At 39.8% G+C, this 26,130-nt stretch overlaps 2 protein-coding genes across 2 annotated transcripts; both read right to left on the bottom strand.

Moving 5' to 3' along the window:
- Positions 1–2,179: 2,179 nt before the first annotated feature.
- Positions 2,180–4,562, bottom strand: sowahab (sosondowah ankyrin repeat domain family member Ab). The gene has a single exon (XM_083547122.1). It carries the CDS (start codon positions 4,031–4,033, stop codon positions 2,660–2,662), a length of 1,374 nt encoding a protein of 457 aa, XP_083403248.1. The 5' UTR covers positions 4,034–4,562; the 3' UTR covers positions 2,180–2,659.
- Positions 4,563–5,190: 628 nt separating this feature from the next.
- atp7a (ATPase copper transporting alpha) lies at positions 5,191–25,190 on the bottom strand. The gene is made up of 23 exons (XM_083546920.1): positions 24,935–25,190; positions 23,084–23,210; positions 20,858–21,332; positions 19,165–19,884; positions 18,679–18,894; positions 16,952–17,115; positions 16,711–16,872; positions 16,501–16,577; positions 15,855–16,077; positions 14,937–15,170; positions 14,356–14,450; positions 13,842–13,969; positions 13,573–13,727; positions 13,183–13,317; positions 11,954–12,148; positions 11,634–11,816; positions 11,318–11,528; positions 10,556–10,702; positions 10,261–10,403; positions 9,659–9,862; positions 9,411–9,528; positions 9,216–9,318; positions 5,191–7,894 (listed from the first exon to the last, which is right to left on the bottom strand). The coding sequence occupies exons 2-23, from the start codon at positions 23,198–23,200 to the stop codon at positions 7,621–7,623; spliced, it is 4,479 nt and encodes a 1,492-aa protein (XP_083403046.1). The 5' UTR covers positions 23,201–23,210; positions 24,935–25,190; the 3' UTR covers positions 5,191–7,620.
- Positions 25,191–26,130: the final 940 nt, after the last annotated feature.

The raw sequence follows: 26,130 nt of genomic DNA, 5'->3' as shown, positions 1-26,130 counted from the left end.
AATGCCAAGAGTGTGCAAAGCAGTAATCAAAGCAAAAGGGGGCTACTTTGAAGAACCTACAATATGATATTTTTCAGTTGTTTCACACTTTTTTGTTATGTATATAATTCCATATATAATTCCACATGTGTTCATTCATAGTTTTGATGCCTTCAGTGTGAATCTACAATTTTCATAGTCATGAAAATAAAGAAAACGCTTTGAATGAGAAGCTGATTCACTAAACATTGAATGATTTCAATGTTTAGTGAATCATGTGTTTAATGATTTCAAAGAAAAATATTGTGCAAAATAAAGTTTAGGAAGTTCATTCATAGATGCAAAGCAAAATGTAATTAATTCACAGACCACATTCCGAAAAACCCACACACACTGACTTGTTCTTTTATTCCAATACAATCAGCACACGCCACCCCCCCCCCCCCCCACACACACACACACACACACACACACACACACACAGAGACACACACAGACACACAGTCCCTCAAGACACAAATGACCAAGTAGTCATTCAATGAAGAAACTATCCACAGGATTTCTACTCCAATTGTAAAGATAAAAAACTGTCTTCAGGAATTTGCCTTATTTAAAAACTATAAAGCAAACAATAAAAAAGAATAAATGTCTAGTCTTGAATTCATGACCAGTTACAAAAGTCAAGTGTTATAAAAGCAATTATGTGAAATATACCATTTCTAAACTTCAAATCTATTCATCTATTACAGTCCAGAATACATTATAATTATATATCGAAATAGTTAAAAGGTTTAAGATCTTGGGCCCAACACTGGGCTGAAACCCATTGAGGCACCAGTTTAGCCATTAAGACTAAAACATTGAATTGCTCGAGGATGAGATCAAGTGAATAAAAAAAAAAAAAATAATGCTTTTTTGCACTACAAACACACACCAGAAAAACCCACACACATTTGTAATTTGCACACACAATCACTACAATCACAATCAGGGACAAAGACAGGTGTCAAACAAATCCCACTTTTCCAGAGCGATTATTTGTATAATTATTCACATTACGTACAATTACATTTACTGTAAACAAGATTAGTGTGTAATATCTATACTGAAATACACTTTCATTTCTCTTTCAAATTGAACTAAAGTATGATCCTCAAGTCAGTTAATAAAATGTACCGCACCATGTGCATATCTGTAACATCATGTGTGTAGAGGACAAGTAGAATCAGGGGGGGGGAAACCCCATAAAAATGTCATTACCCAGAACTCAAGCATATTATTAAAAGCTTATGATTATAGCTTATCAAATCAAACCTGAAAGTGGTGGATTTTTGAAAAATGACACGTTTTTTTACAACCTAAACCTCTAAACAAAATATTATCTTTGCTTTCAAAAAAATAAATATTAATACATTTTTAAATACAGGCTATGATGTGTGTATTAGTCTAAGACTAATCAAGTGCATTGGCTTTACTGGGAAGTTCCTTCACATCAGTGCAGATTAATATAAAGTCTTTTTCTACTCTCAGCTTTATGAAAATCTAAATATCACTCTGTAAGTGCTCAGGATGGTGGTGCATCTGTGGTTTATCTATAGAACACTGGGCGTGAACCAGGGACATACCTAGGGGCCATTTAGAGCAGTGGCCCCCAACCTTTTTTTTGCGGATAAATAAAACACAATAAAATGATAGGACCGGCATAAAAACTGTTATTTTCTAAATTTAATAATAAAAAGTGTTGTTGTTTTTTTCAGTTTGTTAGCTTGGGAGTTTTACTATTATGTGTTACTGGCCGGAGCCCCTTTAAGAAGGTAGAGGATGGAGGTAAGACATGTGACAGATTGAGGCATCATGACCTGCATCAAGACTGAGTCATAGACAGATGTGGTGGAGAGAATCTGGTAAATATCCAAAATAAAACATCGTTCAGAATCAGATAATAAATAAAACAGAAATAATGTAAGTTATGTATTCTTTCTGTGTGGCCCGGTACCAGTTGACCCAATTGGGGCCCGAGGGTTGGGGACCACTGATTTAGAGCTCCAAATTCACCCTTAAAAAAAGACAGGACGATACAATACTATGACAATATTAAATAAAAAAAATAAAATACAGTAAGTTCTGCTGAAGGTCTACTTAAGTTCACCGTCGGCTGTATTCATTAAATGTCTTTAAGAAAAAAATTTAAATTAACAAATACTAATGTGAAAGTCTATTGAAGTGCATTGGGCAGTTTATACGCAACAGTGGAACGCGGTGTGGTTGTAAATGGTCCTTCAGTGAGGCTGAATAACAAGAAATTGTAGGGTGTCTTGTTATACTTATCATTTTCGAACAGCATATTACAATGTGAAGAACAAAGTCCTCAGTCATGAACACTTTCTTCCCCATGGAGTTTTTTCGGACTGTTAAAAAAAAAACCCACTGGCACTACAGACTTATTTTTACAGGTGTTAAAATAACGATCTGAGGTTTTAGATCGTTAAGTAAAATGGCGTTGATTATAACGAATCTCGTTCCACCACAGAAATGTGATTAAGCTGATTGAACAAACTAAGAGCTGGAAATACTGTGTAAATGTATTAGAAAAGCTCAAAATATCTAGGAATTCAACTCAAAAGTGACATGTTAATGCAAACGTCTATTCAAGTGCATTCAAACTCCAAAACTCCTCGAGTTAGTGGTTGGACGTCCAGTCTTTCCTGTTCTCCTGGTCATCACCGAGGAAGCGGAAGCTTAATCGATGTTTGGATTTCTTCCTGCGTCCCAGGCTGCCTTGAAAGAGTTTAGTGAATGTGTTAGGGTTTGAAGACCACTCTGGAAGGTGTTGATCACCCGTGACTGGACCGGAGGCAGAAGGGTCTCCGAGCAGCGCTCTCACCTCAGCAGGGAGATCTTTGCTCAGGTACTGATGGGCCTTTTTGCCACTGTTGTCACGTATGTTGCAGTTTGCGCCGTATTCACGCACCAGTACGTTCAAGACCGATTCGTGGCTGTGAATGGCGGCAAGATGCAAAGGCGTGTAACCATCGTAGCTCTTGACGTTCACGTCAACCTTTTCCCCGACGTCAAGGATTCGGCGCACCGTTTTGCTGTTTCCGTGTTTAGCGGCCCAGTGAAGTACCGTAAATCCAGATATGAAGCTCCTTTTCTCCGCCAGGTGGATGTCCTGCAGCAGGAGGCTGTAGACTTGACTCCAGCATCCTGTTGCTGACTTTACAAGCCACTCATGTGCTTGTGGCTCCAGACCAAACACAGACAAGACCTTACCACCGAAACCTGGTGGATCTACTTTGTTTCCTCGTTCTGGCGCTGCTCTACTACGTCCCGCCATCGGTCTCCTTTCGATTCCTGGCGATTTGTTCAGATCAGGTTCATGATTTGGGTAAGGTGAACTCTCCTCCACTCGGAGGATGGTTTTTACCTTCTCATGTGGTGGATTCTCGAATCTCTGAGGACGTGCACGGATTCCGTGGTCACAAGGAGGCGATTTTATTGTCACTACAGCGAAAACAGACCCCATTTCGTGGTTTCCGGTATTATTCGGTACTTTAAGTACCTGAGCGATCCATGATTGCTCCTGGTTGGGTGAAGTGACCAGAGCTTCAGATTCATCTGATTTCAATTGACGCTGGTTGGTTGGTTTAATGGAGCCATTTAGATTTGTGCGAAACCATGAATTGTTATTTACAACATCTGCATTGGTTATAGGAAGAAACTCGCATTTGGAAAAGCAGCTCTGATGTGTAGTGCATGATGATGAGGAGGAGGATGAGGATGCTATGGACGGCTGTCCTTCATTGATCATCTCTTGGTATTTCTTCTTCAGCACGACGTATTTCACACCGTCGACCCGTTTCACGACGGCCACGTTGTTGATGAAACTCTTGAACAGATCCCGGTTGTGTTTTCTTTGCTCGTGCTCGCTGCAGCTGATGTGCGCCGTGAACGCGCCCAGGAGCTCCGCGTTCCTGACTTTCCCGGAGCGCGCCTTTAGAAACGCCAAAACCGCATCCTGCGTCAGTGCCATGTTCATTTCGACTTGATCCATGGGTAAGATCAAAGCCTTTATTCTTTCTTCTATTCCCTTTTTATCTTCGGGATGTTTTCTCCAACAACCTGCTGCTTCCGGTTCTCCACAACTTGTTTCCTGGCACAGATCCCCCGACCGCGTGAGCGCGCATTGGGCTGAATGGAGCCCTGAGAATGCGCGCCCCCGACTGATTGACCGTCCCTTTGTTTTATTGTTGCAGAATAAACTACAAAACTAACTACAGAAACGTCCAAAAGTTTAACAAGTAACAAATTTACACTTCTAAAAAAAAAGACAGTAAACTTGCAAAGTCAGGATTTCTTATTAAAATATTTTGCACTGGTTATAATTCTGGATTAATTTTCAAGGTAATAGGAAATTATATCTAAATAATGAATCATGATGGTGATGGTGTCAGTGCTATCATCATCATCATCATCATCATCATCATCATCATCTTCATCATCATCATCACTATTATCGTCATATAGTTTTATACAATCTTTAATCTTTGAATGGGACAAATTTTTTATTTAGTAGAAGAAAAAAAAAAAAAACTAACCAGCGTTTCCTCCTTCTTTATCTCAAGGATCTTCTCAGCACAAATCTCTTACTTCCTGTCCTCTCACTTTCAGAGAACCCCGACCTCGTGAGCGCGCACTGACTATGGGTCAGGAATGCGCGTGCACACAACAGTGTGTTGCATAACAGTTTCAGTAAAATGCACGAAAAGTAAAAAAAAATTATATATATTTTTGTTGTATTCAAATTTTGTTTTTCAGCCTGTGCACCAATTCTAGGAATAATTTAGGAAACAATTACTCTGATTTTAATTAATATTTACATTTTTATTCTGTTTCAAAATATATATATATACATTTGTCTATCAGCAGATGTGTTAATACGGAACCAGCTTTTTTTCCCCTCCACATACTCCATGTTTTTCTGTGATACTTTGGCAATATTGTAAATAAAACTTTGTATGCATTTTACAAACCAAACTGATATACAGATTTCTTAAAACAAGGCATCTGTATATTAATATCCTCAACCATTTCTCTACAGATGCATAAACAGATGAGATATAAATAAATAATATTGAAAATCTGGCAACCATATTAAAATCCCCAAATTGTTTATTTGCACACACAAATAATCGAATGAAACAAACCTTAGTGTATTTGTTCAGTTTTATTTTATAAGAAATGCACAGATTGAACTCCTTTACTACACATAAAACGGAGCTCATAAGCTGTAGTTTATTGATATACCGTATACAACCATAAAAACAAGCCGTAATCCGTGTATGATTCATTACATTCACTCACAGTTTTAAACAGACCTACAGAACACCTGGCAAGAGGAGCAATAAATACAGCAGCTCACTGTAGCTGAAAACAGCTTGTACTAATAAACCTATAAACATCAGGCCTATATTTTTGTTCGCTCCACTGGGGTCATGAAAATCCTTCAAAATAGAGATTGTATAAAAAGGCACGGTAACACAACGTCTAACGTTCCTTTACCACAGAACTTTCAGGGCTGGACAAAGTTCAAAAGTACATTGTTCAGGAAAAAGGCACACAGCCCAGACTAAACTCCTACAATAGTCTGAGACGGTGTTGTAGATACCGAAAGTCTGGGTTTAATGCGTGGTGTTTCGCTGAAAATAATTTAAATGAATGGAATGAAAGAAATGAACAATGTAAAACATTACACAATCTAAAGTACACTCCGATTTCAAATCCCATTTCTTTTCCTGTTTTAATTCATTCACAGTAATAAGGAATTTCATTGTCACAAAACTCGACATTATACAATTCAACCGGAACTTTTTTCTTCCCACTTTTGCCTTTGTTTTCTCGATTGATCCTGTTTTAAGTGTTAAAGGATCTGTCACTTTAAGGGCTTGAAACGTAATTTCATTGCACCATATAAATAATAATAATACAATAATATTTATTTAAAATGTAACCCCCCACACGGCCAATATTTACTGTAACTTTGTGTAATTTTAAAATCAGAAACATCCTTCACTGAGTGGAGGTAAAAAAAAAATAATAATAATTTTATATATATATATATATATATATATATATATATATATATATAAAATAGGCTTAACATAATGCATTAATAGCAGCTCGAACACAAATGATTTCTCATCCGTCACACTGCCGTGTAGAAAATATCATTTGTAAAAATGATCAAAATGAAATATTGCACTGTATAACAAGTGCTCAATCAAAAGGCTGCTGATGGTAGGTCATGGGTTCAAATCCCTGCACCACCAAGCTGCTGGAGAGACTTAAGCGAGGCTCTGAACTCTTATAAGTTATATAATGAATATTTAAGAGTTGCTCTCGATAATGGCGTCTGACACATAACGTAAAAAAAACTAAATAGGAAGCTGCAGCTCAGTGGTTAAGATATTGATCTCCTGTTTTTGGAAGGTATCGAGTTCAGATCCCTGCACCACCGAGCTGCCGACTGCAGGACCCTCAAGCAAGGCCCTTAACCCCGCCCTCAACTGGTCAGTTGTATAAACGATAAAACCGTAAATCGCTCTGGATAAAGTGCGTCTTCCAAACGCTGTAAATGTAAACCCCCTCCCTGATTTTCTACCCATGCTAATGACTCAACATGATCACCTGACTGTCAGTTTAACGTGTCCAACAACAGAATCCTAATGCAAAAGCTTCAATTAAATAAAGCTTGAAGTCCTTAACAGCTTCTTTCCAATGAGTTACGTGTGACCGCTGAGAATAAAAAAAAATAATCTTTCATATCTAAAGTGACGGAAATCTGACCAATAAGAGAAATCAGAATCACGACAGAAATACTGAGAATATTCAGAGTGGCTTAATATCAGATATCGAGGACACCTGAGCAAATAGAAAACAACTATGATTTTACAATTATTTCAGCAGGGGCCTGAAACAGAGGAGTTCTGACAGCGGTGGGTTTTTTTTTTTTTTGCGATGATTAATAGATATTCAGATAACATTTTCAGTCAAGAGGCGAAGAAACGAGTTCTTTGGAATGTGATATATATCTGATCATATATCGATGTTGAAGCCCCTAAACCAAGAAGTGGATCATGTTCCTACACGTATGTGAACACTGTGCACGGTAAATGTACATTTGAGAATCGGGAGGCAAAATTGTCAGTGGAACGTATTTGGATGAATAAAATAGAATAACTTTCTTTCGTTACACTTCCTACATTATAAAGTATAAATAAATGCCGTTATAAATATAAAGTCCTAAAACTCAATAAAAAAAAAATACCACAAAAAAAACAAAAAAACTGACATGTCCAAAAATTCTTTGGGTTGGTATGCAGATTGTCAGCTTCAGTCAAAAAAATAATAAAAATCACGTGATCATCATATCTGTCAGCATTCCTACTTTTTCCTTATAATTTTGGCTGCGAGTTTACACCGGTTACACACAGGGTGGCGTAGAGATGGAGACTGGCGCACAAACTCCTGCAGTTTGTGTGTGTGTGTGTGTGTGGATGAGATCACACTTTAGTTCCTCCCCTACAGGCTACAGGCACTGTGGTGTCTTTCGGAATCACGTCGCTCTTGGCATCGCCCCGGTCAGACGATCTCCTCGTCGCAGTGAGCTCCGGAGATGAGGAGCGAGTGTTTGTCAGGCTCACTTAAGGCCATGCTGTTGAGCGAATGCTTCTCCGAGCGCAGGGAGTTGATAGAGGCTCGGCTGTAGTTGACGATTCGGTCAAGTAAGCTGAGTCTGGGAGAGGGACGGCGCAGTTCGCCCATGCCGATGTGAACGCTGATGTCCGAAAGGCTGCCCGGTTTGCGCTGGCCGCATATCTGTTGCTCCAGCTTCTCAGCGGTGGGCTTAGTGTAACTGTTAAGAATGAAGAAAACAGACATTGGTCATGATGGGAAACGCAGATGGCATGTGCTTCCTAAAGTAGGTATGTTATTAATTCATCACGTTAACCCAGATCCCGGCTTCACTGATACCCGCTGCAGGGATCGTAATCATTGTAGATGGAATTTTTACAATTTCTATGACCTGGCTGTTATTTTTCTTACATCCCTTTTACTTTATTTTTATCGTTGTCAATTTTTGCATGACTTGTGCTGTTTTTTTAAACTAGTATTATCTTAGTTTTACTCATCCTCCAAATAAGACCATGTGCTCTAACCAGCCCCTGATCCACTATTTGGATGTCATAATAACCTCCACTCTTCTGGGAAGACTTTCCACACGATTTTGAAGTGTGGCTTGATTGTCCATTCAGCCACGAAGCCTTAGTGAGATCAGGAGATGTAGAAGTATGTATCAATGGAGCTCGCTTTGTACGCAGAAAGACTGTTATGCTGGAACAGGTTTTGGGCCTCTTAGTTCCAATGAAAGTAAATTATAATTATACGGTGTTCATTGACATTCTACACAATTTTATGCTTTAACTTTGTGGGAATAGATTTGGGAAGAACCACATATGGGTGTGATAGTCGTGTGTCCACATACTTTTGACCATACAGTGTATTTTCTGTACTTTTTTTTTTTACTTTTTCACAGAATATTTAGGCCCCTCCGGAAAAAAAAAAAACCCAACAAAACAAAAAAACAGTAATTGACTGGGCTACCTCTAGGTGGTGCTAAAATACAATCATTAAAGGCACTGCAGTGTTTTGATCATAAATAAAAGACACTATATGACCGTCACACCAGCGTTTTTTTCCTCAAACTGTTCCTACAAATTTTAAGCACAAAACTGTGTAGAATGTCTATGTATCCAGATTCCACTAAAATAAACAAACACACTTTTTTTTTCACCACACAAACAGTTTTAACGTCAAAATTTGACAAAGAAAAGGTGCAACAAAAAAAAGCAAGGTTGCTACCCCTAGATGGCGCTAGAATACCAGCATCAGAGGAAAACGCAATCGCCCAAATTCTGAGAAATTAGTGCAAGAAGAAATCCATGATGCCCCAGGAATATGTGTACAGTATCTCACTCTTCACATTTCAGCACCCATTCGAGTATCTTCTCAAGGGACAAAACTATAGGCATGAAACTTGGATATATTCTAGTCAATGTATCAAACTATAATATGCTGATCTAATGATCTGTTGGATTGCTGAGAGATATTAGAAATTAACCTCGAAACCAAAATGCATGGATCATATAAGCTGTTTTGCAGACCACAAGTCTTACCATTTGAGGAAAAGAGAGGAGAGGACCACAGACACAGAAGAAGCAGCCATAGCAGCAGAACCCATCCATGGCTGTAGCACCAGCCCAATAGGCATGAACACACCTACACACCGAAAAAGATTCTTTATATTCATACCCGAATCGATATTTAGGACGATTTGATCTTTTTATACATTATGTCACGTATATGCTCACCAGCTGCAATAGGAATTCCTACAACATTGTAGATTAGTGCAAAGACAAAGTTGATACGAATCCTTTTGACCGTCTTCTTGGACAAGTCTATGCTCCCGACAACATCCAAAAGATCATTCTGCAAAACAAAGACGGCAAGTGTTAAGAAAGCATTATCAGAAGAACATGAATGGTAATACCACACCGTGCTGATATTTTTATGGAGAACATAAAATCATATCTGTAATGCAGTGGGTGGAAGCTCTCACCCTGATGAGCACCACATCTGCCGCTTCAATAGCCACGTCGGTTCCCGTGCCGATCGCGATGCCCACGTCTGCCTTGGCCAGAGCTGGCGAGTCGTTCACGCCGTCCCCCACCATGGCTACGCACTTTCCGGCCAGCTGCAGCTGCTCCACCTTCGCCACCTTGTGAGAGGGCAGCACCTCAGCAAACACCTTTCGGATGCCAACCTACAAACGTGGGCAAGAGGCACCAGTCCGTTTATATAGTGTATACACAGTAGATCCATCCATCCATCCGATTTTCCAATCCATCCATCCCATCTATGTATTTTATGTATCATGTTTATTGTGCAATCCTTTGCTACTTAAATATACCAGGTAAATAAATGCTGCACAACAACTTGGTTGTGCTGCTGCGTGTGAATCTTCAGACATGTCCAAACAGCCAAAACCGGTTCTCTCACACAGATTTCATTTAGAAAGAAAAGAAGAAAAAAAAAAAGGGCAGCAGGGTCGAGTTTCACGCTTTCACTCCTCGAAGGCGACACACAGAGAAATGGCTTGAACGCAAGATTGCAATCCGAGTTTCTGGCCTGATTTCTGTTTGAAAAGAGAGTTGTGTGTACCTGCGCTGCAATGGCTCGTGCGGTCTTGCTGTTGTCGCCAGTCATCAGTATCACCTCCAGGCCCATAGAGGTGAGAGTGTGTACAGCCAGCTCAGCTTCAGGCTTCACCATGTCTGCTATTGCAACCATGGCACACAGCACACCTGAACACAGGTACAAGTGTTGAGAGGAAACAAGGGCAAAACAGAGTATAAAAGATGTTCATCGAATATACAAATGAATTCCAGATGAATCACTGCTTCAGATTGATTAAATAAATACATTAGAGTGAGTGAGACTGAATTATGTTCCTAACCGTCCACAGCCACCAGTACAGCGGTCCGCCCCCTGCTCTCATGTTCCATCATGCCTTCGTCCACTTCAGGCCGTATGTGCAGGGCGTTGCGTCTCATCCACTCCCTGTTCCCGATCAGAACCGTGTACGTGGCCGACTGCGCTCGAGCTAAAACCGGGGAAGAAACGGGCGAAGAGCTTTTAAAAGTGATATATGAATAAATAAAAACTAAAGAATGAATAGAACGAGTATCAGTTACGAGAGACTCCGCATAACATTATTTTTTGTATTGTAAAAAAATTTATTCTAAATTGACATGGTGACTGTCAGAGGAATAAATGGCTGATTTTCTACTGCGGCTAAAATCGCATGCGTTTGTTTCATCTGCCTGTAGGTGGCGCTTTGAAAATAATAATAATAATAATTTAAAAAAATATATAGAGCATTTTTTTTTAAGTTTAAAATGTATTAAATTGCTCATATTAAAAATGTTATTGATCACATCCCAAAACACTATATGGGGTGCAGTTTTTTTTCTTTGCGCTTATTGGGGAAAAAATATATTTTACAGAAAAATGCAAACATTAAAATATCATATAAATAATGCACAGACGGGTGGCAAAAAACAGTATGTTTTTTTTATTTTTTTTATTGGCATGAAACCATGAACTAGTTTTGAACTAAAATGATAATAGTTTTAAAAATGTACCTGTAGAATTCATGTTATTATTATGATTATTATTATTATTATTATTTATCACCCAAAATGATGAGAGGACTCACTCGGTGGCTCAGGGTCCATGATGAGAGGATGATAGTCGGAGGTGGCTCTGGGGTCACTGATCTGCACGAGGATGGCGTTGCGCTCGTTCTCCTCTCTGTCGCTGTCCTCCGTCTTCAGCAGGCACTCTATCTTGCTAACCTGACACCTGATCCCGCAACCTGGCACTGCTTGGAAATCAGTACAAGTTCCCAGTGCATCTTTTCCTAGCTCCTGAACATCAATACAAGCTCAGAATGAGATCACATGCTGCACTTTAATTCCTCAAGATCAGACAGACTTTTCTCAGCTTGAAAGAAAATGTGTAAATGAGCAGACCTGTTTACAGAAGCGGGTGATTGCAGCTCCAAGCGGATGCTCGCTGTTGTTTTCTGCCGTGCCGATGACGGCTAATAGTTTGGAGCGAGCCATTCTGTTCCCCTCGACCAGTATCTTTACCTGCATCACTCTGGGGGTTCCGTAAGTAATGGTTCCTGTTTTGTCAAAAACGACTGACTGAATCTGAAACAAAGATCGCCATTAATTTAGCTTTAAAATCTCCGCAAATAAAACGCCTGAAATCAATTAAATTGTGTTGACACACACACACACACACACACACACACACACACACAAAGTGCCCTTTTTTTCTCGCTCACCTTGTGTGCCATCTCAAGAGGTTCTCCACCTTTGATTAGGATGCCATTCTGTGCCCCAACTCCTGTGCCTACCATCACTGCTGTGGGGGTTGCCAGTCCAAGCGAGCAAGGGCAGGCAATGCAAAGCACAGTAATGGAGGCTTGAAAGGCGAAACGGATGATCGCCTCTGCTTCAGACACACTCCTATCATAATCCTGTAGAAAATAAATAAATAAAATCCTATATATTACACACAAGCTTCACGATTGAGTCACATTTGTTATGCAAAATCCTAGTATTATAGTATATGGTATGGTTGATTGGAAAGTTATTTTTCTACACCTCTATTACTTGAACTGATTAAACCACACTGGAGTTAATTTGGAACTGGACTGAGACGACTTCACTCACTATGTTCTCTTATGTCCAAATGTGTATATATAATATTTTATTCAAACTACCGTATTTTCCGGACTATAAGCCGCTACTTTTTTTTTTAAACAACGAAGCGGCTAATTAATGGATTTTTTCCGGCGTTTTTCCGGTTTCACTAACTTCAAGCCAAAAAACTGAACCCCATAACATTAGACCAATGAAATAGCAGAACAGGTTCAGGTGAACCAATGAAACTCTTTATATTAAATCAGATGTGCTCCCACTGAATCGGGCCGCACCACATCATAAATATGGATGAGGTTCCTCTGACGTTTGACCTGCCGCTCACTCGGACTGTCTACAGGAAATGTGAATCATTCGTCACGCTGAAAACAACCGGGCATGAAAACACACACTTCACCTGTGTTCTGAGCTGCACGGCATCGGGAGAAAAGATTCACTGATGGTGTTTTTTAAACGCACGACGATGCCAAAAGAAAAACTGTTGTGAAAAGGAGAAATTGTTGTGAAAGGAAGGAGGAAGACGGTGAACAATGACTTTCTTGGTAGGCTACTGTTTAGATACACGCCGCGTAACAGACACTGTCTTTCATTAAAGCCTGTGTAAAGTTCATTAGTTTCAATGTAGACATGCGGTTTATAGACAGGAGCGGCGTATTTATGTTCAAAATAAAAATCTTTGTAAAATTCAGTGGCTGTGTCTTATATTTGGGTGCGCTTAATGGTCCGGAAATTACGGTAAATTTTTCAACAATAAAAACACAATCAAATCAGTAAGAGCTGAGAAAAAAAAAAACACAGGCACAGAGGTGTGCCCATTTCTGCAGCATCAGAGGAGCAGAAAAACACTTACTGGAAAGTATGTCTTCACCAAAGAGAAGTCTACGAAGCCAATCACAGTCCAGGCAACGAGGGTGAGCACAGAGACACCTACAATAAAGGGGACGAAGTAGCCGCTGATCTTATCAGCAAACTGCTGAATGGGGGCCTGAGGGGATTACGAGAGAGAAGTGGGTTAGGAATGGAAAGAGTGGTGCTGAGTTTTAGTTTTTCTTAATGCATAAACCCCTTTTAACGTTTGGAAAACATTCGAATGACTGAAACAAAGAAAAATCTGTTTTCGATCGGAAAAATTGTGTTTCTGATAAAAACCGAATCCGAGAGTGTAAAACGCATTCGCTGCAAAATCATGATTCGTGGATCACTCGGTGCTAAAGTCATATAAACGTTGATTTAGATGCACCTTTGAGGTCTGTGCCTCCTCCACCAGTTTGACAATCTGGGAAAGCGTAGTGTCTGTGCCCACATGCGTGGCTCGGATGAGCAGTGAGCCGTTCTGGTTGATGGAGCCGGCGATCACTGTGCTTCCTGGTTTCTTCGTCACTGGCATGGCTTCACCTGTTTTATTATTTACACACATTAATATAATACAAGCTCTTGATTTCTTTATTGCATATTAAACATGAATACGTGATTAACGAGGGTAATTAGGAAGATTGACCTGTGCCTAACCTGTGATAAGTGACTCGTCCGCCATAGAGGTCCCTTCAACGACTCTCCCGTCTACTGGGAACTTTCCACCGGGCACCACTTTCACTATATCACCCCTCTGCACCAGCTCCACATCCACCTGCTCTTCACTGAGAGCGCAGACAGAAAGAAAAAAAAAGTGTGTATCTTTTAAAGATTGCATCAATACTTATAAAAATGACCCCCATATTCACCCTTTAAGTTTAACTGCGGTTTTGATAGAATGTAACAGTTTTAGGTAACAATAATAACTCGGTATTAACCTCAGAATCACTTCCAGGACCTCCTAGTTGTTTTCTATGGTAAAAGATAGCTCTTAATGACTTCGCCTGTATGTTTGGGGTCATTATCCTGCTGCAGAATGAATTCTGAGCCAATCAGATTCTTCCCTGATGGTACTGCATGATGTGTAAATATCTGCTTGTATATCTCAGCATTAAGTTAACAATAGTGGCTCAGTGTAATATTAGGATAAAAAGAGCAGAACCGTAGTTACCTCAGAATAGTCATTGTATCCCGGTTCAGAGAGACGACAGTGGCCTCTGTTGCCTGTAAGGACATCAGCTTGGACAGAGCCTCGGAGGTTTTACTCTGCGATGAAGCAAAAAAAAACAAACAAAAAAAAAAAAAAAAAACAATAACCACTCAGAAAAAATATTTGCTATTCAATTTAGCTTCTTTTTTTTGTATAACTTCCTTATAAAAGTCCAACTGTGTACACAGGAAGAGTTCTATAACCATATTTTCTGTGTTCAGTGTCTATCTTTCTAAAGATAGAATGAGTTGATGATATCCAGACTTACAACCCTTAAGCGAAAACCAGAACACTTAGCTGAAGAGTAACTCGATTCGGATACAAATAAATAAATAAAACATCTCCCAGAATTCTGAGTGGAAGTGTACAAATACAGAAATAATACACAAAGACTGGTGTTGCTTATTTATACAGAAAAGGTTAATATTTCATATCCAATCCCACGTTTATGATAATGCATACTAATTAATTTCCAAGCATGATGATGATGATGATGATATACTGTTAGCGATCATGATATACAAAGGCTTCACTGGTTGTACCTTGGCTATTTGTTCCAGCCACCTCCCCAGTGAGATGAACACAAAGAGCATTGGTGGTGTATCAAAGAAGGTGATGGGGTTGCGCTTTGCTTTCTCGATCATGGCAACCATTAGAATGACCACAGAGTAGGTGAAGGCTATAGAAGTAGCCAGGACTATAAGCACATCCATATTGGCAGTCCGGTGCTTCAGCGCTTTGTATGCTTGAGTGTAGAAATAACGGCCTCCTATAAACTGCAAGGAACAAGAATAAAGCGAGGGTTAACCATTTAGATCATTATTTCGAAAAATCTACCTGAAAACAAATATTTTGAAAAGTTCCACTTCCCAGAAAAGGGTCAAGTAACTCCCAGCATTTTATACCCTGACTAATCACAAGATGGGTCACAAGATCGGGAGCATGCGAGAAATACCGACATGAGATGAGAAAGGGGGAGCAAATGGAAGACGTGTTGAATAAAGAAAATACTTCACTATCAGAGATTCTTACAAAAGCCCTATATATTTGTATTTCAAGTGCAATTTACAAGAAAACGGTGTCCAAGCAATCGAGGACGTGCTGGTGTGTTGTCTGGGGTTACCGGATATCAGAGCCTCTGCTCTGATATTCACCGATGTGTACGCCACTAGAATGAATATGGCAAGTAGCAGCATTTGTTTCCCCACCACGAGAAAATAATCTACATGGAAAAAGTCCAGAGTTGTACTTAGATCAGACGGAAATGATCAGAGGGCAATTAGACTTGTAATTTTCTCTCTGGAGGACGGAGAAAACGTTAAATCTTACGGAGAAAACTGTGGCATTAATGGCGTTAATGTCCAAGATTCGAATCCGAAAGAAAATAAACTGGAATCTCGTTTCTACAGAAAAGAAAGGCCCTAACATTGATTATTACTCCCTGAGTAGCTGCTTGTTACCTGCACAGGCAGACAGAAGAGGAAGGAGAGCAGGTTCATGATGGACAGACCAGGAAGGAGCTGTCTTTCCAAGAACATGTTGGAGTGATACATCTGTCTATCCTCCGGTGTGGCATTGTGATGGTGTGTGGTCTCAATCTGGTGGTCCACTACCATCATGTACATCATCATGCCCATAACAGGAACACAAAACACCAGGCTGATGAGGAAAGACCTTCTCCATCTGGAAGGAAAGCAACATACAGCAAGGTGCTTTTAATGATTCATTAAGACCACAATATTATTTAAATGTGGAGGGGATGATCACGAGGGGCCTGGGGGTTTCATGAGATTACGGAGAGACACGGGAGGATAGATTTGGACTGTACTTCATATCAACAGTCTGCTACATTGGCTCAAGACTACAGTTTGCATTCGATCACCATCACTGCACACCTCGACATTGTTTATCTGTAATAAATGGACGTTCGGTGGCACCATGAGGGGGTTCCCTCTTGAGTCTGGTTCCTCTCAAGGTTTCTTGCTCATGTCTCCTCATGTGCCTTTTAGTTTACAATTATAAAGAACAAACTTATACATTCTTTAACACCGTGTTTTATATATATATTCAACAATTTACCCCAAACAGAGCGGAAAGAATGCTTACTGCTGAATCTCTCTGCTGTGATCCAGATGATTTCCTGGTCGATCTCTCTTCACCAAAGAGGCTGTAAAACCCAAATTCTGTCCAAAAAAAAAAAAAAGCATCATAAACAGAAATGCATGTACTGTATAACAGGATTTTGTGAACTGAAAAAACGTTTAGAACCAGACTAAATAAATAAATAAAACTCTTTGGTGCCACCTCCATTCTCACCTCGATCAATCTCATTATGTCCCGAGGGCCTGTCACCTCCGGGTCGTATTTGACATGAGCTTTGTTTGTTGCCAAGGCAACAGAGGCATAGACAATGCCTTTCTGTTTCATGAGGTTAGACTCGATTTTGTGGACACATGAGGCACATGTCATCCCTCTGACCTGTGGATCCCAAGACACAAAGTTGTTAGAGCGAAATCTCTTCTCTCAATCCAATAACGAATGTCTAGCAAGTACACACCACAAGCTCCAGGGTGCCATTGGAGCTGTCGTAGTTCTCCATAACGGAGGCGGTGAAGCCCAGCTCTTTGATGCACTCAGCTATCCTCAGCGGGTCGATGAAACCGGGGTTGTAGCGCACTTCCGCTTTACTAGCCATCAGCGCCACCAACACAGAGTGGATCCCTTCAGAGAAATCACATTGTTGCATTCATTCAGCAACAGTTTACATTCAACAATAATCTCAGAGAATCGTTTGGATTTATAATACATTGCATGGACAAAAGTTTGTGGACACCTAATCATAAGACTCGTGCTTTTTGAACATCTTAGTCCGCATTTAATGTTATGATAACCTCCACTCTTCTAAATAAATAAATAAAAAAAATATTTTTTTTTTTTAAATAAAAATCCTATAAACTTTCCCTTTCACTCATACAGATACCCTTCTATCACAAATCACTCCTGCTATCACTCTTCTCCACCCACTCCACCCTGCCTGCACTCTTTTCTTCACTTCTCCTACTGACTTTCAATCCCCTTCCCTCCAGCACATACCTCCACCTCTCCAGACTCTTCTCAACCTGCTCACTACTCTCACCACAAATCACAATATCATCCGCAAACATCATAGTCCACAGAGACTCCTGTCTGACCTCGTCCGTCAACCTGTCCATCACCACTGCAAACAGGAAAGGGCTCAGGGCCGATCCTTGATGCAGTCCAACCTCCACCTGGAACCAGGTCGACAGAGTGCCAAGAGAGGAGTTGTGGTATTGTATGAGGAAGTCACGTGTGTTAGAGAAGTATGTGAGGGTGGTGCAGGACACGTATGAGGACAGTGTGACAGCAGTGAAGTGTGCAGTATGGTGTAAATCAGGGGTCTCCAATCTTTTCCAGAAAGGGCCAGTGTGGGTGCAGGTTTTTATTCCAACCAAGCAAGTCCACACCAAATTCTACTTGTTCAAATCTAATGATCTTCATTTTTAATGAATCAGGTGTGACCATTGATTGGTTGGAATTTCCACTCTTCGTCTCTACGTTACATTACACTTTATTAAAATGTAAAAGTAACGGCATCAATAATTTTTCCTCTCAACGCTGAAACAACAGCAATAAACAAATGCAATGGTTTCGGAAAAATTTCCGGAAAAAGCCTACTGGATTTATTATTTTTTTTACAACATTATGTTTCAAAAGAGTTATGTAAATTTAGAATGAAAAGTAAAAAAAAATGTATTTTTTTTTTAATATATTTATTTCGTTTAGATTTATACTTGGGCAATTCATCTTTACTAATATCATACACAGTGACTTTCACTTCCGCAGTAACTTTTTCCTTCACCCTTAAAAGGCCTCTGACCCTCAGTGACGAGATCATTGTCAGGAGTCATGTGACAAATAAAAACCATTCAACAGTCTTTGTCTTTGTTCCTGTTTGCATGTATAACTACTCTGAGATGGTGTCTTGATATCTTTAAAGCATTGATTATCCACAGCACTAAATCAATCAGTCTGAGATGATCTACTGTGACACACTGGGGGAGAAAAAAAAAAATCTAGTGGAGGCAATTTGCATGATTCTAATTTGCATAATACTAACAACAGTTCTAACCAACAAAGCTCTTTCCTCATCATGCAGAATAGAAATGTTGGCCTTAATAAGAGCTAAAGGCAGCAGTGGCTTTCGGAATTGCTCCAGTGCCACGTGAGAAACCTCGCAACCAAGGTTTCTGGGAATACTCTCACCAGGCTCGTTTTTGAGGTTCCTCTCGATGTTGGCGACGCACGAGGCGCATGTCATCCCTCCGATCTGGATAAAGCACTTGGAATGCGTGGTTGTTGCTGCTGACTCGGCATCGATCTCCACTTCCTTCTCCTTTTTGGTAGAAAGCGCGGGGGACGAGGAGGATTTCTGTCCAGCCGGAGGACTTTTCGTATCTGACGGTAGCAATGAATTCGTCTCTGTTTATCACATACAAAAGAAAAGAAAAACGACCTCAACTTTTACTGCTTCTTGGCAGTGGAACAAATCTGTTATCAAAATCAATTAACTATATAAGCGTCATTTTGGCAGGAATTTGTGGCTTCAATCCAGTAGAGATAATGTTCTGGTAACCAAATTGACAAAGCATGAAACGTATTCATTATATAAAGAATCCCTGTTTGTACAATTTATGCATTTTTTGATTGATTATTTCTAACAGATGATAAAAGCGAGTTTCGGAAGCTCACCGGGTAGAAACGCATCAAAGCCCATGTTCTCGATCGCTGCTCGCAGTTCTTCCGCTGTGGTGATCAGAGAATCGTATATGAACATCCCCTGATGGTTAGCCAGCGACACCTGCGCTGATCTCACACCTTTCCTTTGGGAGATGGTACTTTCGATGGTCTGCACGCACGAGTTACAGGTCATTCCCTCGATGTGGATTTGAACTGTAGAATCCAGCGGCTGCAAGAAGGTTGGCACGAGGGATTGTTCCGATGGAGGAGCTGGAGATACGGCCTCGCGCAAAGCCGACTGGGTCTTAAATTTCCCAGGTGGCAGCGCTTCGATGGCTCTCTGCAGATCTTTCGCCGTAACTAGATTTGGATTGTGCTGGATTAAAGCTTGCCCTTTCTCCAAGGAGACCTGGACTGAGCTGACTCCTGGCAGCTTGACTATATTGTCCTGAATATTCACCACACATGAGTTACAATGCATTCCTGTTACATCTATTATTGTGGTGATGGAGATGGTGCAGTCCACAGTCTCATCATTGGCGCTCCCTTCTGGAAAAGAACGTGTGGGCCGTGAGGCATTGAGCAGGCAATCCACTGAAGAGAGCTGCAACTGACGAGGCTTGGACTTCACCGAGGCCTTAAAGCCTGCTACTCCGATCTGCTTCAGGATCTCATCCGCGGTGATGAGGTACGGCACATATGAGACTGAAGCGTCCTTGGACTCGAGATTTACTGAGAATAAAAACGCACAAATCATAGGATTACCGACAGGAACCTAAATGCACTTCTTATGTAGCAGCAGGTACACGTGATCATGATCTTGGCGACATTCGAACACTTGTTAAAAGGGGTTCTGCTTCATCAGCTTGTCCCTCATATCATAATCATGTACATTAAATGAGAGTTTGACTGCTTACAGCTGTGATCATTCAAATGTACTTGTTTCATATACATTCCATGACATCAAATGTAATTATAAATAGTAAAAAAAACATGTGCCATTCATTATACATTATATTGACAAAAATACTGGGCTACCTGACCTTTTCAGCGATATGTGGTTCTTCCTGTGGGTTGGAGTGAAAGATCTTGGACTAGTCTGCTATAGAGCTCTGACTTGAACACTGACTGCACCTCAGGCCTCTTCACCTTCATCACTACCTGACTTTACTAACACCCTTGTGGCTGAATGAATCTCACAAATCTCCACAAACACACTCCAAACATCTAGTTGGATCATCTTTCCAGTAGTGTGAAAGCCATCATAAAGGCAAAATGTGGCTGTTCAAAGAGCATGAATCAGGATTATGATCAGGAGTCCAGAAACTTATGTCAACATAGTGCAGTAAAACATATGAATTGCTGGCAAATGACTGTTGTATAAAGAGGAATAACACACTTCAAGAACATAAAACACTTTCTGGAACAGTGTTCGCTTTGGTGTGATTGCACCAACCTTTAAAAACCATCATGGATTGTTTTCCAATCAAATTCCTTTATTCCTGACATAATGAACATTCCGGTTCAGCGTTCCGGTTAATAAAACAGAAAACATCTCACAATGTGTAAAAAATTTTTTTTACATATAAATGCGAAGACAGGAGTGGCAGCTTTATGTATCTGGGATTTGAACTTATGACCTTCAGATCCAAAGACCATTTAGTGTGGCCTGATTAGAGTTATACTTTATTTAGATTTGAATCACCTTTGATCTTTTGGACTCCTTTTAACTTTCCAATCTTGCCCTCGATAGTGGTGGTGCAGGACAGGCAGGTCATTCCCTCGATGCGCATCTTCAGCAGCGCCACACCACCAGAACTATGGGAACTTGCCTGACCAGTGGAAGTGTTGCCAGAGCTGGACAGTGGCACGAGTGTGTTGAGCATTTCGTGGATTTTCTCAACGCTTATAAGAAACGGGACGAACGTGACAGCGATGTTCCTGCCTTCACCATTCTCCTTGGCCTCCAGAACACCCTTGAGCTGGTGGAGTTTAGAGAGCAGATCTGCACTGCAGCTGCTAACGGGGAACGATCTTGTTTCTGTTTGAACGACCGCGGTAGGAGTGGCGTCTGTCGCACTCGACTCAAACCCCATGTCTTCAATGGCATCTGCTAAGGATTTGGGAGTGTGATGCGCTCGGTCAAATATCACCGTAGCGTTCTTCTGCTCCAAGGACACCTGCGGTGTGAGAAGAAGCACAAGAATCGGGTTCAATCTTAACCACACCGACACACCGACACACCGACACACCGACACACCGACACACCGACACACTGTTTAATTGCACAATGAAGAGCTGTAAAATGTAAACAGAGCAATGAAGCTTATGGAAGCGTCGTTATAAATCTGCTGATCTGTTCTTCCACACACACACACACACACACACACACACACACACACACACACACACACACACACACACACACACACACACACACACACACACACACACACACACACACACACACAGAGTGTATGCCTTCAGTAATCTCCTCTGACACACTGAGAACTTGTGATTCACTGCGTCACCTGATCCACTAGCGCAGGGCTGCACGTGAGGAGAAAGAAAAAAGGGGAAATATGGAGTCAAGTGACCTCTCTAGGTTGAATGGAAAGTGGTAGCAGCTTCTTCACTTGCTAGTGAGACCCATAGACATTTAATTCGCTAGAAGACGCTGACACATATATTCTCCAGAATGTAAAAAAGGCTGACTCCAGGTCATTAGTTCAACAAGTCCAACCGATTCTGGTTCTTCTTGACCATTCATCAAATAGGGACAATAACAGTATGTGACTTGAGACTCTATTGATCAGCAGTGACACACGCAGCTCCTGCTTTAAAGAAAAATAAAAAAAAGACAACGCTCTCCTATACGCACGTAATACCATTATGTTTCTCTAACGTGAGCCTTTAGGGCAACAACGCGATTAAGGAAAAGGGCAGCTCACATTAACAACGATTTGTCTACGCAGACAAATCGTTTGGCCCATACAGATGAAAGCTTTTCCTCAATTATGTCCTGATCCCTGAGGGAAAAACACAAGTCAATTCTATTATAAGGTTGTTTGTGTTCTTGGTGCGCGAATGCAGACCGGTGATACCGACTTCCACAGTGATTAACTGATTCCTGGAAAAGAAACCACAGGTACAGTACAGGTTTATTCCGTGGCTGTAGAGCCGAGATCGATGGGGTGTTTTTAGAACGGAGAGGACGTTTTTCTGCGCTGGCAAATTAGGATACATCGTGAAAAAATCGAGTTTTGACGTATTTATATATTGAACATTTCGGGTTAGACGTGGAGAACGTTCTCGTGAACGCCGCTCATTTGCTTCCCCTCGAACCTCACTGCAATCTCGTCTCTCTCTATTAGTTCCTCTCGAGGCTCGGAGACGCTGAAATAGGGAAGATCGTGACGATCAAATACTGGAATGCGAACCTTTGCGCCGTTCACACCGTGTCCTGATCTATTATCAAAGTTACGTGCGAACGATTCTTTCAAATGTATAAAAAAAAAAAATTCAAAAACGTGATGAGTGTGAAACAATCCAATGATGCTTCCCCTTTCTTTTCTAGGGTGCCATTACTTTTGCCCTGCATTTCCATTAAGGGATTTTATTAAGATGTCAGCAATATGAGCGAGTGTGTGATCTGTATGTACACGTTGGCATATAAAAAACGTTCTGAATCCGATCAACCGTGTTTTCCCTTCAAACTCGCAGGTCTTTCCACAGAACGGTGATGTGATCTCTCGACTGTAATGTTTGCACACTGAGCACGTCTCCACTTTGTACATACTGTAAGCAAACAAACGTTGATTGCTCTCTAAAGCACTGCAGAAACAAACAAAGAGATTTTCCGTGAGAAGAAGTTCCATGTTCGTGGTCACTGGGAATCTCTTTGTGATTTTTGCCCTAGACGTGACGTTACCTCGGTGTGGATTACGCCTGGCAACCCTCCGATCCGCTGTTCGATACTCTGGACACAGGAGCCGCACGTCATCCCGTCCACGTGCAGGGACACGGAGCTCAGCCCGCCTCCGCTCATCGTGCTTCCGCTTTAAAACACACAAATACAACATGACATTCAGCACCTTTCAGCTAAAGGTGAACTCGAAAAGGGGACCAGGCAGAGAAGGATACGAACAGCGTGGTCTTGTAAAGCAAATATTATGTGTAGATTAAAGCGCACGTGGTCGTCATGGTGACTGGATTGACTAGATCACGTGTTACCATTTTCTTTTTTACTGTTTTGCCCTGCTGTATAAAATAACACTGAAACAATGTCACCAGGAACCATATCTGGTTTCAAGTAATAACGCGAGTACATAACGTGATCCTTGTAGGAGATTAGAAACCAAGCAGAACGACCGGAATTAACCTGAACATGCATTCAATTTCTTATCCATGTGAACAGATTTATAAAAAAAAAAAAAATGTAATTAAAAATTATATATATTTATGTATTACTATGTATAAGCATATAAATTATGTATAACATATAAATTATTACATACAGTTATTTACATTATTATATATATTTTTGGGGGGATTTTGACATTTTGCAGAAAATAATATATAATATATATAAATACTATAATGATATATTTCGACTTACAACCGTACACATGACTACACTATTACACGTGTTAATCGAGCTTTCAGACTGCATTCGAAAACAGCATGATGAAGATGATTCTTAAAAAGACGAATAGAAGAATCATATAAAAGGCAGATTACATTTTTTTTTTTTTAAAGGAAAAAAATTGTTTTTTCTACTGGTTTAACTCAGTCTACGTTATACACATTTATAAAACTGTGGAAATTTAAAGTGAAGCACAACTATCCTGAATAATAACAACAACAACAACAACAATAATAATAACAAGAATAATAATTATAACAATAATAATAATAACAATAATAATAATATCAATAATTATTACAATTATTAAAACAATAACAATAATAATAATAACAATTATAACAATAATAATAAAAATTATAATAATAATAATAATAATAATAATAGTAGTAGTAGCAATAAAAATAAAAATAACGATAATAATCATAGTAATAATAATAAAAATTATAATAATAATATTAATAATAATAATAATAATAGTAGTAGCAATAAAAATAACGATAATAATAATAGTAATAATAATAAAAATTATAATAACAATATTAATAATAATAGTAGTAGCAATAAAAATAACGATAATAATAATAGTAATAATAATAAAAATAATAATAATAATAATAATAATAATAATAATAATAAGTGGATGGAGATGAAGAAAGTAGAGATTTTAAAAGTGCACAATATTGATGCTTTCTGGGCAGAAAAGTGTCATTCATATAATACAAGATTTTTATGAGTATTTATTTGTTATTTATTTTATAAATGTTAATATTTAATATTGAAATTATGGGCAGTAGCTATGACAGGTACACAAACAGTGTGTGTGTGTGTGTGTGTGTGTGTGTGTGTGTGTGTGTGTGTGTGTGTGTGTGTGTGTGTGTGTGTGTGTAGGATAAGAAAGTAAACAACATACCCAATAATCCAAAACATCCCAAAAAATAATAATAAAACCGAATAAAATATGAAACTAATTAAAGTTATGAAGCTAATAAACAAGTCCACTTTAAGACTTCCATTAAGACTCGGTATCTATGGACACCATGGTTCTCCTGATCCCCAGACTAATGTTATTTAAAGCTTCACAGCTCACATACAACAATTAAAAGTGTTTATTTGTTAATGTTGTATTATTATTACCTGTATAATAGGAGTTTATTCACGGAGGCAGTAGCTAACAGCAGCCGTCAGACTCCTGGCTCGATAGTGAGACAGTTTTCAGGAGTCCTCCTCATGAAGCGACTCCAGCTCTGAATAAACACTCAAACATTTAATTATTAAAAAATAAATAAAGTAAAAAAAGCTCTCCTTCCGGGGAGCCTGTGTTCCCACACTCGGTCTGACCCATCTGAGAGCATTAACGTGAAAAATTGTGAGCTGTCCTGCACGTAGAACCAGATTACGGCTCAATCCTAAATCACTTTCCTAATTAAAACCTAGTGCACTACATAGTGAACAAACAACCCGAGTTACAGCACGAGAGTAGTGCAGTTAGGTAGTGGACACATAGCTGTTTAGGTTAGAACCGAAAGTACGGGCGCCCTCCTCCACGTTACAGTGCGTTCGAGGGGATCAACACTGCGCCGCAGAGTGCGCAGGGAGTGCGCAGTAGTGAAAAGAACTCAATTAAGGACGCAGTACGTTCATTTTTTTACAGATATTTTTTTACATAATGCACTCCTAAGCCATTGCCCATTCTGCTACCTGATACACCTTTGTGAAACCTTCACTGTGGCTAAAAAGTGCATTTACACACTCAATTTTTTAAATACCCATTCCATGTTCAATCCCATTGTTGCTGTTATGATCTATGGGAAAACTTTCCACTATATTTTGGAATGTGGGGAATTTTGATCATTCAGCTACAATAGCATCAGTTTATACAAAGGTGTACAAAAGGGTTGAAGTCAAGACTTCGTGCAGGACATGTTAATCAAACTTGACAAACCATACGAGCATCGCCATGCTGGAGCATGTTTGGACCTCTTAGTTCGGACCTCTTAATTTCAGTAATGTAACGTTTTGTGCTCAAACTTTTGGAGAGAATGACACATGCCATTAAATTTTTTTTTCTATGGGATAAAAAAATCATTATTTCTATTCATCTATTATTGTAGGTGGGATGTTTAGGCATTCAGATACATTTGTTCACATAAATTTAATGTAATCCTATTGTGTGATGATGTATGAGCACTAATCATGGGTGGCATGGTCAGTGGGTGAGCTGTCAGCTTTGGGAGTGGGGATGACGGGTTATTCTGGGGGTGATATTTGGTTGTAATAAGGACGTGTGCATCATTTGAAATGATTCTTCTTTCCAACAAGCAAATATCACG

This window comes from Silurus aristotelis (assembly GCF_946808225.1).
Source record: "Silurus aristotelis genome assembly, chromosome: 7".
NCBI lineage: Eukaryota > Metazoa > Chordata > Actinopteri > Siluriformes > Siluridae > Silurus > Silurus aristotelis.
This window is presented reverse-complemented; position numbering and strand designations above follow the sequence as displayed.